This window comes from Vanellus vanellus, assembly GCF_965231255.1.
Source record: "Vanellus vanellus genome assembly, chromosome: 1".
NCBI lineage: Eukaryota > Metazoa > Chordata > Aves > Charadriiformes > Charadriidae > Vanellus > Vanellus vanellus.
This window is the reverse complement of record NC_138905.1, coordinates 72,927,364-72,943,006: the sequence shown is the minus strand read 5'-3', so window position 1 is coordinate 72,943,006 and position 15,643 is coordinate 72,927,364. Positions and strand designations below refer to the sequence as shown.

The window sequence follows — 15,643 nt, the reverse complement described above, 5'->3', positions numbered from 1 at the left end:
CCGTCCATTGATACAGATCACATAGAAGCAGATCTCATTAACATACTATACTACTCCTGAAAAGGGGGTCAGACATACTGCAACACTCTTAACATCTTTAAACCGTACTATATGTATTCATAGTTGACTGGAAAAGACAAGCATTCCATCAACATTTGTTTAAACATTATAATGCAACATATTTTAGGGATCTGCAAAAGGACACGAGATTACAAATGACGAACGATTACTACCCACCATACTCAAAGGGCAACAGGATAATCCCTTGGTAGCTGTTCTATTGTCTGGTATGTGTTATATTTAGTTAATATTGACAAGAAGCCTAATAGCTTGTTAACAGTTCTCCTGGGATTTGTGAATAAATGGTGATGGTTACTTTTTCTTTTCATCAAATATAAACTACTGTATTCACTAAAGAAAAAAGCAGCTTAAAGAAGCAAGCATGCAAAGCCTTTTAGTTGTTCCACTAAGTTGCCAGAAGAGTGTTCGCTCAGTCTCCCACTGTACCATTCCATGAAAATGTGGATATACAGTAATATATTAATATATTCCACAGAAGCATCAACTTCATTCACAGAATGTTTACACTAAGCATAAATATTTATCTAAGAAAAAAAAAAGGATGGGATTTGACTAATGTGCAACTTTATTTCTAAATCCATTGTCAGTGACTAAGACTGCAGGTGTCCCCACTTGCTTGGTTTTTACCTCTTCAGCCTCTTCTGGGGCATTGTTCTGTAAAAGAAGATAGGACAGTTTTACATAAAGACTGAGATGTAGATTTGATTCAGCTAGAGTATACTATGAAATCTTGACTATATAAAATCTATTTTCATTTAATTTGATTAAAACTGAAAGCCATTTTAGATGATCCCATATTAGCATACATTTCAAGTAACTACTTCAAGCTTTCTATTGGAGTCATCATTTTAGCATGATATTAGTAGTTGTCACTTAATTCCCTTAACCACTTTTTTCCCTTGCAAAGCTTGGTCTTCAACTTTATTTCTTTGCTCTCGTACAGTTGGTCCCGCAGGTCTTTTTAACCACACACTGATCTATACTGCTAAAAATTTAGCACAACATTATGTGAGGGGACCTTAATTTTATTTGGGAGAAGTAGGATGGGTTGCTCTTTTTTCTCCAAGGACTTAATCCCAAAGATCATTATATTTTTATTTTAAAAGGTTACATTTTCGTTTTCAAATCAAAATAATCTATCAAGTTCTGCAAAGGTAATCAATATAAAGATGATTAACACCTAAATTAGCTTATAAAACAGTGTTAAGCAGTTTTAAAACACACAATCCAATTTCTTCGTAACATTTTTATGATTTACTGTTAACATCGGTAATTCATATAGTATAGTAAGTATTTTAAATACTTACATTTACAAAGATAGCAGATATAGTATGAAGATTTATTTTCATATTGTAAACCAAGTTTTCATTAATTTGATTAGTGAAATACATTAAATATTAAAGGTGAACTGAAAGGCTTATCACATATCAAGATGTCAGATTAGTGTTCTAGTTACTCCTTTAGACACTCGGTCACTGGATGTTAAGGAAGAAACCTAGGAACACTGAACTTCTGTTATGGCAGAAAAAACTTTTTTTTACCTATTTTCATGAATTTTTAATATAGGCCCATAAATATGTATTTTAGGGCGTTCAAAAGCTTAAGAGTGAAGCATTTCAGATTACCTTTAAAAACTGTACACACAGAGAACTGTGGGTACCGACAATTATGTGTGCACACTAATAAAGAGAAGGGGAAAAAAAAATCAGGAAATTATTAGAAACAAGATGGATTAGAAGCCAATCTGAAGTCCTAAAAACACAAATGTGAATGCAGCTTAAAGACAAGTAACATGTACTGTCCCCTTCTGTCCCCCTCTAAAGAATCTTGTATTAAAAAATAACAGTACTTGTATACAAGTACAGATTTCAAGGTAATACTGCATGTATTACAGCTGAATATAAAATATGTAAAGATAAATTTGGACTTTAAAAAAATTGGTATACAAACCAGTATGTGATCTTAACAGAAGTGATCTTTCAGGATTCCACTGTATGTACCTCCTTTACTAGAATTTCTGTACACCAAGCACAAAAAAGTAAAATACACTTGGTAAATACACACATTCCCCGTTTCTCAGTAACTAGAGTTCAGTTCAAGAAGTTAAGTAATTCTGAAACAACTTAAGACCTCAGAACTTAACTCCTGGACGCTGACAGAATCAAGGCTCCCTGGTCTGGTGTATAATGCATTAGCAATCCTGATTTTCCAACGTCAAAAAGTTAAGTGAGGCTTAAGAGTATGTTTAAGAAAAGAAAGTTTCAAAATTAGGATGTTACCTGTATATGTTTGGGTCCAGAAGCAAGGCAGTATCTTTTGGTAGTTTTGATAAATGAACTACTTTAGTTTTTAACTGATGTCGTTCACTTTCATTTACCCACACATCAGGCAGACTATGAATAAATAAATAAAATAAAAATATTCAAAAAAGATCAACTGTTTTTCTTACCATAAAATTATGCGGTAAACTAGTACATATGAAGTTTTTTAAAGTAATCTTCACATTTCACTGGTTAAAAAGCATCTTCACTGGAGTGAGGAAAAGACAGCCAATCTTTACACATTATACTTCAAAGTTTTTCAAGTTCTCAGTATGAAAAAGAAACTAAATAGAATTTAGATTATTCCAGAAGAATACTAAACCAAGCATACAATGATAATGGCACTACATTCTCCATTTTAACAACTTAATGTAAAAATGGGTAGCAGCAAAGAACAGATCTTTGAAAATACTTTATTTTACTGGGCATAAAATTCTTTGATGCTGTCAAAAAAGTAAGTAAAGACCAGAACACACTGCAGGCTTATAACTTCGAGTTATACTAATTCGCTTGCTCCAAGTTCAAAGCTTTCAATGTCAAAATGTTCCAACTTCGCTGAAGTTAATTTTATTATCTTCTGAGAAAAAACAGGCAATCACCACAATATTTTGACTGTGTAACAGTGCTCATGGTGAGACAGATTACAACTTGGTCTTTACACATTAAAGGGAATTGTAGCTTCAGTGCCACTTGCAGTGAAACTTGGGGAAGAGGGCTGGAGATAACAGACACAACTGATCAAAGTTTTGTACTTTAATTCTTCAAAACCTAATATGCATACTTCAGAGTGACCAAGGCGGTGCAGAACAAACAAGTGATCCATTTTGCTTCCACTACAGGAGATGAAGGGAGAGGGGGGAGCAGGCGGAGAAAGAAAGAACAGTGCACCAAAAATAAAATAAATAAAAAAACCCAACAAACCAAAAAAAAAAAAAAAACCCACCACAAAACCAAAATCCCACAACAAAAAACAACCACCCCTAAGATTATTATCAGCCCACAAAGTTTTGGGTTGTCTGGTTCAGGTCTTTTGGTATTTTTTTTGTCAGGGTCTTTTTTTGTTTGTTTGTTATGGGGTTTTGTTGTTGTTGTTCTGTTTGGGTTTTTTTACATGACCTAGGAGCCAAAAATTAATTTCAGGTTGGAGAAAAAAGTTCATATTTGTAATTAAGAATTCTAACATTTTGAAACAAGTTTAAAATTGAGAAAACCAAAAACCATCTAAATGAAACAGTTCTTTCTCTGACCAAAGCTATATGCAATTTTAAACTCCTGCAAATTATTAAACTGAATCTCTATTTTTCAGCAACAAACATTAATGGTAACTGAAAATGAAAAAAATGAAATTAAATTGAGAACTTCTATCCCAGCAGGAAAAGGAGTTTCTCCAGTGATACTTTTTCCTTTTCAGATGCCGGTGGAAGAAAAAAGGAAAAAAAGGAACAAAAAAAAAAAAGGGGCGGGACGGGGGACAGGCAGCAGGCAGAACAGGGGGATGGCAATCCAATTGCCATGAGGCAATCCATAGATCTAAAGTTTAATAGAGATAATGAAAGGTGAGAAAACAACAAAAGACTTTTTTAAATAAAGCCAAAATCAGTTTTTCAACAAGCAACATTTGGAAGACATTTTTAGTAGAAGCTATATGCTGAAGATGCAAAATGATACAAACAGCAACTAAGAAAACTTTTCACATACAGAGACTATTTGAAATATACATAAAGACAACAACTCAGAAACTAGGAAGTACTGGCCCATAGAATAAATTCCTGCTCTAAAAAAAAAAAATTTAGAAGTTATTTCCCTCTTGCAGAGGAAATGGGCTAAAGACTAGTACTAACTTTTCCTGAAAAAATACTTAATGTACAGATAACCTGGAGCAGTTTAGCAGTTTCTCAAGATGACTCAGAGTAGAAAAAGTTAAATCATTATTACTAGCTCCGTCTGAAAGGCTGATGGAACAGCTCAGCATGATGGAAAGTAATCATCATGACTGCATTCAACTTTTCTAAAGTGTGAGTACATTCACTGTGCAAGACAGACGGACGACATGAGCCACAATACCTTGCATTTTCTGTTCTGAACTGTATTAATCAAGATGAAATTGAATTTATTGAATACTCAATAATTCAAAACTACACCACTCAGTGCAGGAAATCTACGCTCTACCTAACACAATTAAGATGCAAGAAACATCAACACAGAATACATTATTCCTTTGATCTGACCAACTAAATCTACATTCTACTGGGGATGTCTTGACATTACTGAATAACTTGTCTTCTCCAATGCAGAGGTTCTAATATTGTATCCATCTGCAAGAGCAAAAAAACCTAATTTGACTCTGCATTAGAAAAAAGTACTGATTTTTTATTTACTTTTCATGTTCCCAGTGTTATATGCTTTTTATCTTAAAATGAAATTAACTCTCTATGTAGTATTTTAATAAGAATAATTTCAGAATGCTGTTACATACAGTATTACCAGCTGTCCTAAAAGTCAGTAAAAAATCTACACTTTTTACTATAATATTTTAGTTACTGTTTCCCAAGCTGAATTGGAACTTGGAATCTACAAGTGCTGTGATGAGCAGCAAAAGCTACAGACTCTAAAATTGCACCAAAACGCCAAACATTGCTGCAGACAACTTACCAGCAACTCTAGCCCTCTGCAAATAAAATCTGTAACAGATTCACACAGCCAAGTTCACACTACTGCACATGACTAATTTGGGACACCACAAAAATGAGTGATTTAAACCAGTTCACCAAAGCAAAGGTAATTTTCTGTTATGCTAAGGCTCTGCATCACCATCACACTCATTCTCTTAAAAGCAGCACTGAATCTAAAAGATCTCCTTGTTTAAGAGTTGAACAGTGAACAGTGATTATTTCACCTGAAACTCAATATATCCTTCCCTAATGAATTCTACCAATTTAGAGATATCTTCCTGGTAAAACTGAAGCTCCTTTTAAGAAAGAGCCTCTACACCTGCATGTCCTGCCTAATTATGAATCTATTCATCTTAGTATGAACTAAATGTTTCAGTAGCTTCCATCTTAATGCGAATTAAATGGCCCAGTAACTTCATCTCGATGCAGGACTAAGGGTCCAGGAATCTGTATGCAGGAGTATGGATCCAAGAATTAAATTATATTGTAATTATTTTTACCTTTAAATTAAAAGTAGTTGCTCACCTTAAAACTTGTGGAAAACCTGCAGCACACAGCTACTACCTCTCCTAAAAACTACTCTGCCTACTGTTCTCCTACAGCATAGTGGAAACCAAACATTTATTCTACTTTTCCATATAATTAAGATAAAAATATTTACGTATAAACTCTTTTCTGTGCCAGAAGAGAAGAGATCTCAGCTATTTCAAAATAGTAGATAAATTATTTCTACAGTACACTTACTACTTCCTACGTCCCTATGCCCTACCCGAGGGCAGTACCTTTGTCCTGCATTACTCACAAGACTACTCATTTGGAACAAGGCAGAACTTTGAAAAAAAAAAAAAAAGATAAAAAAGCAGCCAAATATGCTGGAAGAGTATTCCAAGTTTTTTGGAGTATCCAAAGAAGCAGCAATATGAGATGGATACCTTAAAGGGCCACTGTGGTTATTATACTGTTAAATTGTGGCAGCTAGCCAAAGATTCTTGTAGTTCTACTGTTAGACTGATTATTGTACATTTTTCGGTACCTAGAAGTATTTTAGGATCATGATAAAACAGTGGGTAAAACAAAGATGTCTCAGCGATAAGTTTCCTTATGCGTATGGCAAAACCAACCTGAACTCCCCATTCAATAATTAGAGGACCCTGTAATTAATACCCATAGTGACAAAATGCATCAAAAATACAGCTTCAAATTTACCTGAACTGGTATCAGGGTCTAAAGACTTGAAAGCTAAAGTAAAAAATCAATTAAAGCATTGCTTATTATTTTTTAAACTTCTAAATTACTTTTTAAAAAGCATCTTTTAGAACATGAACTTTAAATATTCAAAGACATAACATATTTTAGTAACAGACAGTTCATTTACCCCACTGTAAATCCTATATCATATCACTAGCAATATACTCACATGTCCTCTGGTGTCCAATGAAGCAAGAGTTTAATTTTTCCAGAATCTTCTTTTCTTTTAGCTATTACCTGATAATAATTACATAAGTCATAATTAAAACCAATTCTGCAGATTTTTTCCTCAAAAACTGTCCAGTTGAACATGAACAGCAACATTCATAAAAGACAAACTGGTTTACTCTTTGAAAGTTTTATTAATTCTATATATAGGAAGACCGTATATATCATTACTCCATGCATTCTTGGCAAGGTTTAATACTTTCCTTTAACATTTGTCTACTGAGTGGTCCTTAAAAAAAGAAAAAAACACATGCATCCTGCAAGTATTCTTCCTTTTAAAACAGTGCAAATTTTTAAGCAGCTCCTCCAAATGCTTTGAAGAACACACATTCCTCTACAAATCTGCTCATGTTGTTCCACAAGACGCCTAAAGAAGATGCAAGAAACCAATGCAGCTTATAGTTTAATTATAGCATGGCATAAGAATAAAATCTTCTGTCACAAACACTGTGAGATCTGGACACACTGTATGTATAACTTCATAGGTAACCTTTACTCATTCCTTTTCAATACCTAAACCAAGCACTGAATGCAGCAACAGCAAAGGCTACTTGGAAGAACTCAAAGGCTTACAGAGGATGTTTAATGCACACATAACAGGAACCCTTAACACTTGCTACTACTGCTATATGAATGACAAATCAAATGACATGTCAAAGACCTGTAAAATTGACAGTTTAAGCAGAACATATGTACTCCACTGGCAAGGTCCCAGACAAGACGTGAGAATTCCTTTCTCATAGTTTCTCAAACTAGCTCACAGTAGACCAACACATATAATACTCTCACAGAAAATACAGTTTTTAGGTGCAGGACCCTGAAGCTAGGCTCCCACTTTCAGCCAAGATGAAATTAGAAATACACATACAAAATATAGAAAAAGAGAACTGTTCTTTCAGGTACAAATTATTCTTTAACACTGTCATTCTAAAGGTATCCCAAAAATTTACAGCATCCAGAAGAATGGAAAAGCCATTTGCTTCCTCTTCTACTGATTTACCCTCAGCTTCTCCTTTACTACTCGTCACAATACTTCATACAGATATTCCTATTTGCTTCAAACACCAATTCTCCCACCCTCTGCACCTCTGAGCATAAAATGCTTATTAAATCTTTGAAAGATTCTATACACAGCCACTGCAGATACTGTAAACTCCAAAGAGTTTACTAGAGAATCTTTAGAGCACAGAAATACAGAAGAGTGGCAAGTGATCTTTACAAAAATGACTAAACTAAAATGTAGCAAATGGAACTTAAATACTTATGTCCATAACCTGCATCAACCAAAGCAATTTCCTACAACTGAATATCATGCTAAATTAGTCATGACATTACAAGAAATTCACAAATTTGAAGTTTTATTTCTACAACTATGCAGTGATCCTCTAAACAAAAATGATGCAGAGAGAAAAATGTCCATGGATTTAACAGCCAGATTATTAATACAGATATATTTGAGATGTCTGAAGGTATCAACATGCTTGCAGATGAGAACTGGAATATTAGGTTTGCATGGCAAGGTTGTGGTAGTGGGGGGTCTACAGGGGTGGCTTCTCTGAGAAACTGCTAGAAGCAGTCTGTGTCCGACAGAGCCAATGCCAGCCAGCTCCAAAACGGACCTGCTGCCAGCCAAGGCTGAACCCATCAGTGACAGCCATAACGCCTCTGGGATAACAAATATATTTAAGAAAGGGAAAAATTGCTGTGCAAGAACAGCCAGAAGACAGGAGTGAGAATACGCAAGAGAAACAACTATGCAGACACCAAGGTCAGTCAAGAAGAAGGGGGAAGAGGTGCTCCAGGTAGCAAAGAGATTACTCTGCAGCCCGTGGTGAAGACCACAGCTAGGCAGGCTGTCCCCCTGCAGCCCATGGAGATTAACAGTGGAACAGATATCCACCAGCGCCCCATGGGGGACCCAACGCCAGAGCAGGTGGATGTGCCCAAAGGAGGCTGTGACACCGTGGAAAACCTGCATTGGAGCAGGCTCCTGGCACTATCTGTGGCCCTAAGAAAAAGGGAGCACATGCTGGAGCAGGTTTGCTGGCAGGACTTGTGACCCTGTGGGGAAACCATGCTGGAACACTGTTCCTGAAGGATTACACCCCGTAGAAGGGACCCACACTGGAGTGGCTCATGAAGAACTGCAACATGTGAGAAGGACCCACATTGGAAAAGTTCATGGAGGACTGTCTTGTGTGGGAGGGACACCACGTTGGAGCAAGGGAAGAGCATGAGGAGGAAGGAGCAGCAAAGACGACATTTGATGAACTGACTGCAACCCCCATTCCACAAGGGTTGCTCCCCCCTGAGCTGCTTGGGTGGAGGAGGTAGAGAAGTCATGAGCGAAGTTCAGCCCAAGAAGAGAGGGGTGAGGGGAAAGGTGTTTTAAGACTTGGTTTTATTTCTCATTAGCCTACTTGGATTTGATTGGCAATAAATTAAATTAATGTTCTCCCCCGAGTCAAGTCTGTTTTGCCAGTAACAGCAATTGCTGAGTGATCTCTCCCTGTGCTTATCTCAACCCACAAGCCTTTTATTTTCTCTCCTCTGTCCAGTTGAGGAAGGGAGTGGTAGAGCAGCTTTGGTGGGCAGCTAGTATCCAGCTGTCATCCAGCCAAGGTCAACCCACCACAGCATTTGAGATACTGAGTTTCTAGAAAATATTGAAGCCTTAAACTAACAGGTTTTAAAGCAAGTTGTCATGAGATATGGAAAAGGCCATCCAATAGCCTACAGTTAGAGAAGCAGTAAACTAAGTACAGTAATACACAGTTCTTCCAAAAGGAGGAGGTTGCCATTAGTTAGCCTCAGTTTTAGGATCTCTCATTTAATCCATATTTACAATTCATCTGGAAATGGGATTGGAAAGGCAGAGTGAGACAATCTGTTTTTGACATCTGGCAATTCAAGATAAATTGAAGGAATGCTCCCTGCAAGAACTGCAATAGGATGTCATAGTGGGATACTGTAGACAAATAACAGTAAAAATTCTTTTTTTAGTAATCTCTGACAATTAGACAAAGTTTAATTGACTCTTGTATCAAAGAACACTATACGGTTCTTTAATTTAGGCATGTGAAACATTGCTAAGACTTCTCATCTTAATTCTCAAGCCATACCCAAAACAGGATACATCCTTTTGCTAAATTTGGAGCAGGGATGAAAACCCTGCCTTCTTTTTAAATAAAGATTTAGAAAACATTCCTCCAATCCCTTCCAACTTTAAGTTTTAGCCTTTGCCCAGAACCCAGCTGCTTCTTCTGCAAACTCAGTTTCTTTGCTGTAGACTGGAGTACCTGAGCCTGGAACCAAATAATGATAACTCAAAGCTCACTTTACAGGGCAAATAAAACTCAAGTTCTCATCAGCTTTCTCATTCAAAACCATAGATTTCTCTTGTACAGTCCAGTTCATTCTCAAATTAACCTTCAAGTTTTAAGGAGACACGTATGTTCTCTCGTGTAATGCAAGCATCATGGATATCACATACTGAAAAGTTTACAGGTGACATTTTAAAAATGTTAGCATTTGGACACAGTAAACTAGCTACACACAAGTTGGAAGAAGTTATTCTCCACAAACTGCTCTTCATTCTATCTAAAACTTGAAGAACATGAACTAGGAAACCATACAAAATACACAAGTCACAGATATGTGTTACATCTAAGTATTAGTTAAACCTGGGGTTGCTGTCCCTCTATTGCACAATCAATAGCACTGCTTCTACAGGGATTTACAGTATAATACACAGCGATTCCAGAACCTCATAGATTTCCAAGAACCACACAAAATCATCACCTGCATTCTCCAACAGGCAGGGCAACTCAAGTACTGCCTGAATTATACCACTGCAAGTACCGTTCTCTTATTCTATAGCCCTCATAACATCTTCAAGCAAACAGTGCTAAACTAAGGGTTTGAACCAGCTTTCACAAACACAGAAAAGCTATAAAGGAGAAGAAAGTAACTTTTAGCAGTAGAAAATTAAACAATTTTCCATAAAAAAAGAGCTAATCACGGAATTTTCAGAGTTGGAAGGGACCTCTAGAGATCATCTAGTCCAACTCCCCTGCTAAAACAGGATTGCCTAGAGCACATTACTCAGGACTGCATCCAGGCGCGTCTTGAAAATCTCCAGAGAATGGGACTCCACAACCTCCCTGGGCAGCCTGTGCCAGTGCTCTGTCACCCGCACCATAAAGAAGTTTTTCCATGTATTTGAACGGAACTTCCTATGTTCTAACTTGTGCCCATTACCCCTCGTCATGTTACTGGGAACCACTGAAAAGAGCCTGGCTCCATCCTCCTTCAACCCACCCTTTAGATACTTGTATGCCATAATAAGGTCTCCCCTCAGCCTTCTCTTCTCCAGGCTAAAGAGTCCCAGCTCTCTCAGCCTTTCCTCATAAGGGAGATGCTCCAAGCCCTTAATCATCTTAGTTGCCCTTCGCTGGACTCGCTCCAGCAGTTCCCTGTCCCTCTTGAACTGGGGAGCCCCAGTTCAAGGAATAAACACAGGTTTTAGATCAGCATCTTTTAATCATATGTAATACATTAAAACTACAAAAGTTATAGCTAGGATGCTTTCGCATACAGTTATACTTGTATTCAATGTTAGTTTTGTGGACTTTTTCCCCCATATAATTGGCTTCTCTTGTCCCTACTAAATAATCAATACTCAAGTGAATTGCGCAGATTTTGGTTTTGACTGAAATGAAAGATCCTCCCTCCATATATGGAACAAGCCTACTTTGGTTTAATATTAAAGTAGTATGTTAGCTTTCTGTTAGGAGACAATAGCAATCTGCCATCTGTAGCTGCCATTGCTTTTTCCGACATCTATTTTGAAAGTGCCAAACTAAGTTTTTATAAAAGGTATAAAAAGTATTCATTTTTATCACAGATAGCGCAATGAAAATTTTACCATATCCTAGGCAGGCTAGAGTCAGAAACACAGCTATGATGCAGACAAGTGCAAAATGGCAAAAATTTTGCAAAAACGCAATTGAAGAGATGATTTGCTATTTTAACAGCAGTAATCAGAGCTTTACAGTCAAGTCAGCAAAAGTTACAACTGAAAGAAGAAATCTAGCATGTCTACAAGAATGATGCTCTGAAGATTTAAAATTGCTTTGTAAAGCACTTAAGTCTATTAAAGTTTTTAACTGAAGAAAATAATTCAGCCAGTAGATGTATGCTCAATACAGCCTTATTTGTAAAAACTCTTTCTATATTCTCTAAATTTCATGCACTGTCCCAGAAACAGAAAGGAAATTTAATTTTATCTCTGTGGGAAATTTTATCTCTGTGAAGGAAACATGCATCAAAGTTGTCTCAAATCAGAAATGGAGTTTTGCTGACCTCTTCTGGAAAAAGAAAAAAATTTCACCCTATAAATTGGTATGCATCTTTATTCACTTATTGTGTTTCAAAGTTTTAAGACTTCAAAACACATGTAACTAGTATCAAGATAGGTGACCAATGAACTGAAATATCTAGAAAAGCTAAAAACAGTGAAGAACAGTTTAGTATTCAAATATTTTAGAGAATCGATTCTAGCCATTTCAAAAAGCTGGGGGTGGGCGAACAGGGACAGGACAGGGTAATTTATAAGCTGCATTTTTTAATCAGTGTAATATCTGCTTTTTAGGTTAAATATAAATGCTTGATTTTTTCCATCTGACAATCCAGAGAATCAAAGTATCAAGAATTTGACTCCGATTAAAAAAACTAAGCAGAAAAAAAAAAATAATCATAATGAGGTGAAAGGTGAACTGTGGATGGCAAAAGCATTTCTTCAAAAAGACCTTATTGATGACTGCATTCTACATCTTTCCATATCTATAAAGAAAAGGATGGGGTTAAATAAAAATAAAATATATATAAATAAATAAAAGGAGTGCCTTTTCATAGATAATGAAAGGTATCCACATATCTATAGTGACTGCTTAGAAATTCTTTACATTAGTAATTTTTCACTAGGATATTCATCCTGTAAAATACTGCTTTGTGCTGACATTATTCTTATGCTGCATAAAAAAAAAACTGAATCATTTATATCAGTTTTCAGACAGCAAGACAATTTTATCTTCATATTTTTCACCTTTCAAATTAATGGCCCTGATAATTACACATTTTTTATTCATCTGAAGGTGGATGACACAAACAATATTACACTATTTAGCCCACCGCCATTCAAACTCAGTGTCCTAATGCTTATAAGTTATGCAAAATGTATTTGCATCTGAGGTGATCATTAGCTCAGTGTAACAGTGTAAAACACTGCTTCTATTCCATCTTTTCTTTTTAAAGCAAATTTTAGGCTGAAGGTCATCAATATAGCTGATGTCCAGCACAAGCCCACAAGACTGTAGCAGCACACTAAAACAGGGTAGCAAAGTACAGCATAGGGCTGGAATCTTAGAGCGGTTCTCCCACTGGTACAACCTCTCCCACAACTGAGATCTAAGCAATTTCAGATCTAATCAACCCCCTACCATCAGGTGACGCATGCACGGATAAGCTAAAAGGATTTTCACCACTTCCTCCAAGTTAATTTGAAGCCGTTTTAGAGCACATTCCTCCCTCTACTTCCAGCTCCTTATGAATTATTCCAATAGCCAGAGGTGAGCTTCCACAACCGAGCAATCTGTCTGGATAACCTTTCAGATTAAAGCAAGCTGTGAATTGGAAGAGAATCTGCTTTTCTTACAGCATTGTAAAAACCCATGTTGGCCAGGAAAACTAGAATGAGATTTAAATACAGTAACAGCTAAGCCATCTGCAAATCTCCACTTGCAGCTGGTGCTCAATGCACATAAAGTTCAGGAGTAATCATTTAGGAAACATTTCTAATACAGGCCACAGATATTCATAACAATCATTAGCCTTGTAGAACAGGACAAAGTAAGTTTCCCGCATATAAAATCATCTTATTTATGGAAAGAGACTGATAGTTCAATTGTTTGAATCATATTCAGGTTAAGCCATAGCTGAAGACACAGCAGTCAGCATTCCTTCCTTGGACTGCAGTTCATCTTGCACCAGTCTGCCAATTTAAAAAGCATCTCCCACCCTCATTTTGTTTCATCTCTTATTTTTTTTTCCATCAGTCTCCAGCTTTTATGTGCCTTTATCTCCCAGATTGGTTAAGAAAACCAGAGGTCATATAGCTTTTTGAACTTCTGATCCCTCTACCCCAATTCAGTACCCCCTCCCCCCCCCCTTTTTGAACTTTTCCAAATTAATACTGATGTCTATCCCATCCAAACACAAGTGAAATTAGCAAAATAGGATATGGAAATAGGACTGAAAGCCAGTTCCCCACCTGGTACTTGCCACTTTCTAGCAATTCACCAACATTTTGGTGGTAAGTTTATTAAAAAAAAAAAAGGGGGGGGGGGGGCGGGCACACAATAATACATTTATTCAGGATTATATCTTCTAAACCCAAAAAAAAAAAAGGAATAAACACAGATTTCAGATCAGCATCTTTAAAAATTCTCAATTATACAATTACTCTCAAAATTCCTGGTGATAAATTACGACTGTCACTCACAACTATGGAAACAGCATCTGAATTGCATTCTTATTTAGAAGATATAACCAAATTTTTGTACAACACATACTTGCTGTTAGATATTTCCCCGAGTGTATCAGACAGGACGGTTGCAAGCTATTCAATTTGTGACCTAGAACAACTACTAACACTACTTTTAACAAGTTAATTTACTAATAAAAATGGACAAATTAACAATGTAAAATACCCACTATTACTTATTTCTGATTAATTGCCTACAGCAGTAAGGGGAACACAGAAATCTTTCTGAAGTATTAGATTTTTCATACACATAGGTAAACAAACAGAAAGCAGAAAATATAGATATACACTTACGGTACTATGAAATACAACACTGTGGCCTTTTCCTAAACTTTCTATATGTGCTGAGAGGTTAAAGCAGATGGCTCGATGTCTTATAGCATCCAGTGTTTGCGCATCAAAGAAGTCATGAGGTCTTGCTAGAAAAAAAAAGGAAGAGAGATCCTTAGTGTCCAACACATTAAGAGCATTCAAACACATTCAAGCATAAGTAAGTCTGAAATGTCATTAGTAAATCAGTTATTGTTATGGCAGTAGCACTACTTTGTTAAAGAGTTGTAAACATTAATTTAACTGAGAGGAAGAAACGACTCTAAGAGGGGCACAATTCATTTATGTTTGGTCAAAATATACTCCTTGTAGATAATACAGCTATTTTGACAAACTGAATTACACTTGCTCATTTTTTTAAGTTTCCAGTGAATTCTACTCTTTCTTAATCTTCAGAATTAAGAATTCATTAATTTTGCTGAGTACCCCTGGGAACATTCATTACTGTCATCTCTTTTAAAAAAAAAAAAAAAAAAAAAAAAAGAAGTCCCAGTACAAAGAAACTAAACCCAGAATTCATTAATAAATGTGAGTTCTAATTTAGTGCAAAAACAGGTCAGTTAGGTTGTGATGTTTATGGAACCCTAACTGGCCAAGTCACCCTTACAGCACAGTCAATAGTTCCAATATTACTGGTGTGACTTTTTAAAAAATAGTATTGAAGTACTTCAAAACATGATAGTGCATACAATTAACATCTATAAAGCAGAATTACACCTATACCTTATTTCTTAACTTTATTAAAAACAATCTACTCAGATCTAATTAATAATCACTAAAAAAAACCCAGCTATTTCCAGTGAATACTGGTATGCTGCTAAGAGATCAACAACGGCATTGAAAACAAAACTGCTTGGTACTGCAGTGGAACACAAAGCAAAGGATTACGAATGAATTATTGTGAATATACAGAAAATAAAAGCTCATCAAGGAATTTTTGATCTCTAAGGAGCAATAATACTGAATAGTCAGTCATATGAAAAATTCCACACTGCTAGACGTGTTTCTTTCTATGTACGAGTTGTCATTCCATGTTCTTTGATTATTAGTAAATAGATTATCTTCTAGCCAAGGAGCACCAACTGCATCACATACTACACTTCAATTTATAATGAGTAAAGTGCAATTAACACCCACCTGATACTGTACAAGTAGTCTAC

The 15,643-nt window shown here is 36.1% G+C and overlaps 1 protein-coding gene across 1 annotated transcript in view; it reads right to left on the bottom strand.

Annotated features, from left to right (window-relative positions):
- Positions 1-1,889: 1,889 nt before the first annotated feature.
- AEBP2 (AE binding protein 2) overlaps positions 1,890-15,643 on the bottom strand; it is a gene marked incomplete at its 5' end in the record, with an annotated part of 50,449 nt that continues 36,695 nt past the window's right edge. The window contains 4 exons of the mRNA XM_082487410.1: positions 1,890-2,098; positions 2,361-2,474; positions 6,492-6,559; positions 14,448-14,572. Coding sequence (XP_082343536.1) covers positions 2,044-2,098; positions 2,361-2,474; positions 6,492-6,559; positions 14,448-14,572 — 362 coding nt within the window. The 3' untranslated portion in view covers positions 1,890-2,043. The remainder of the gene's footprint in view (positions 2,099-2,360; positions 2,475-6,491; positions 6,560-14,447; positions 14,573-15,643) is intronic.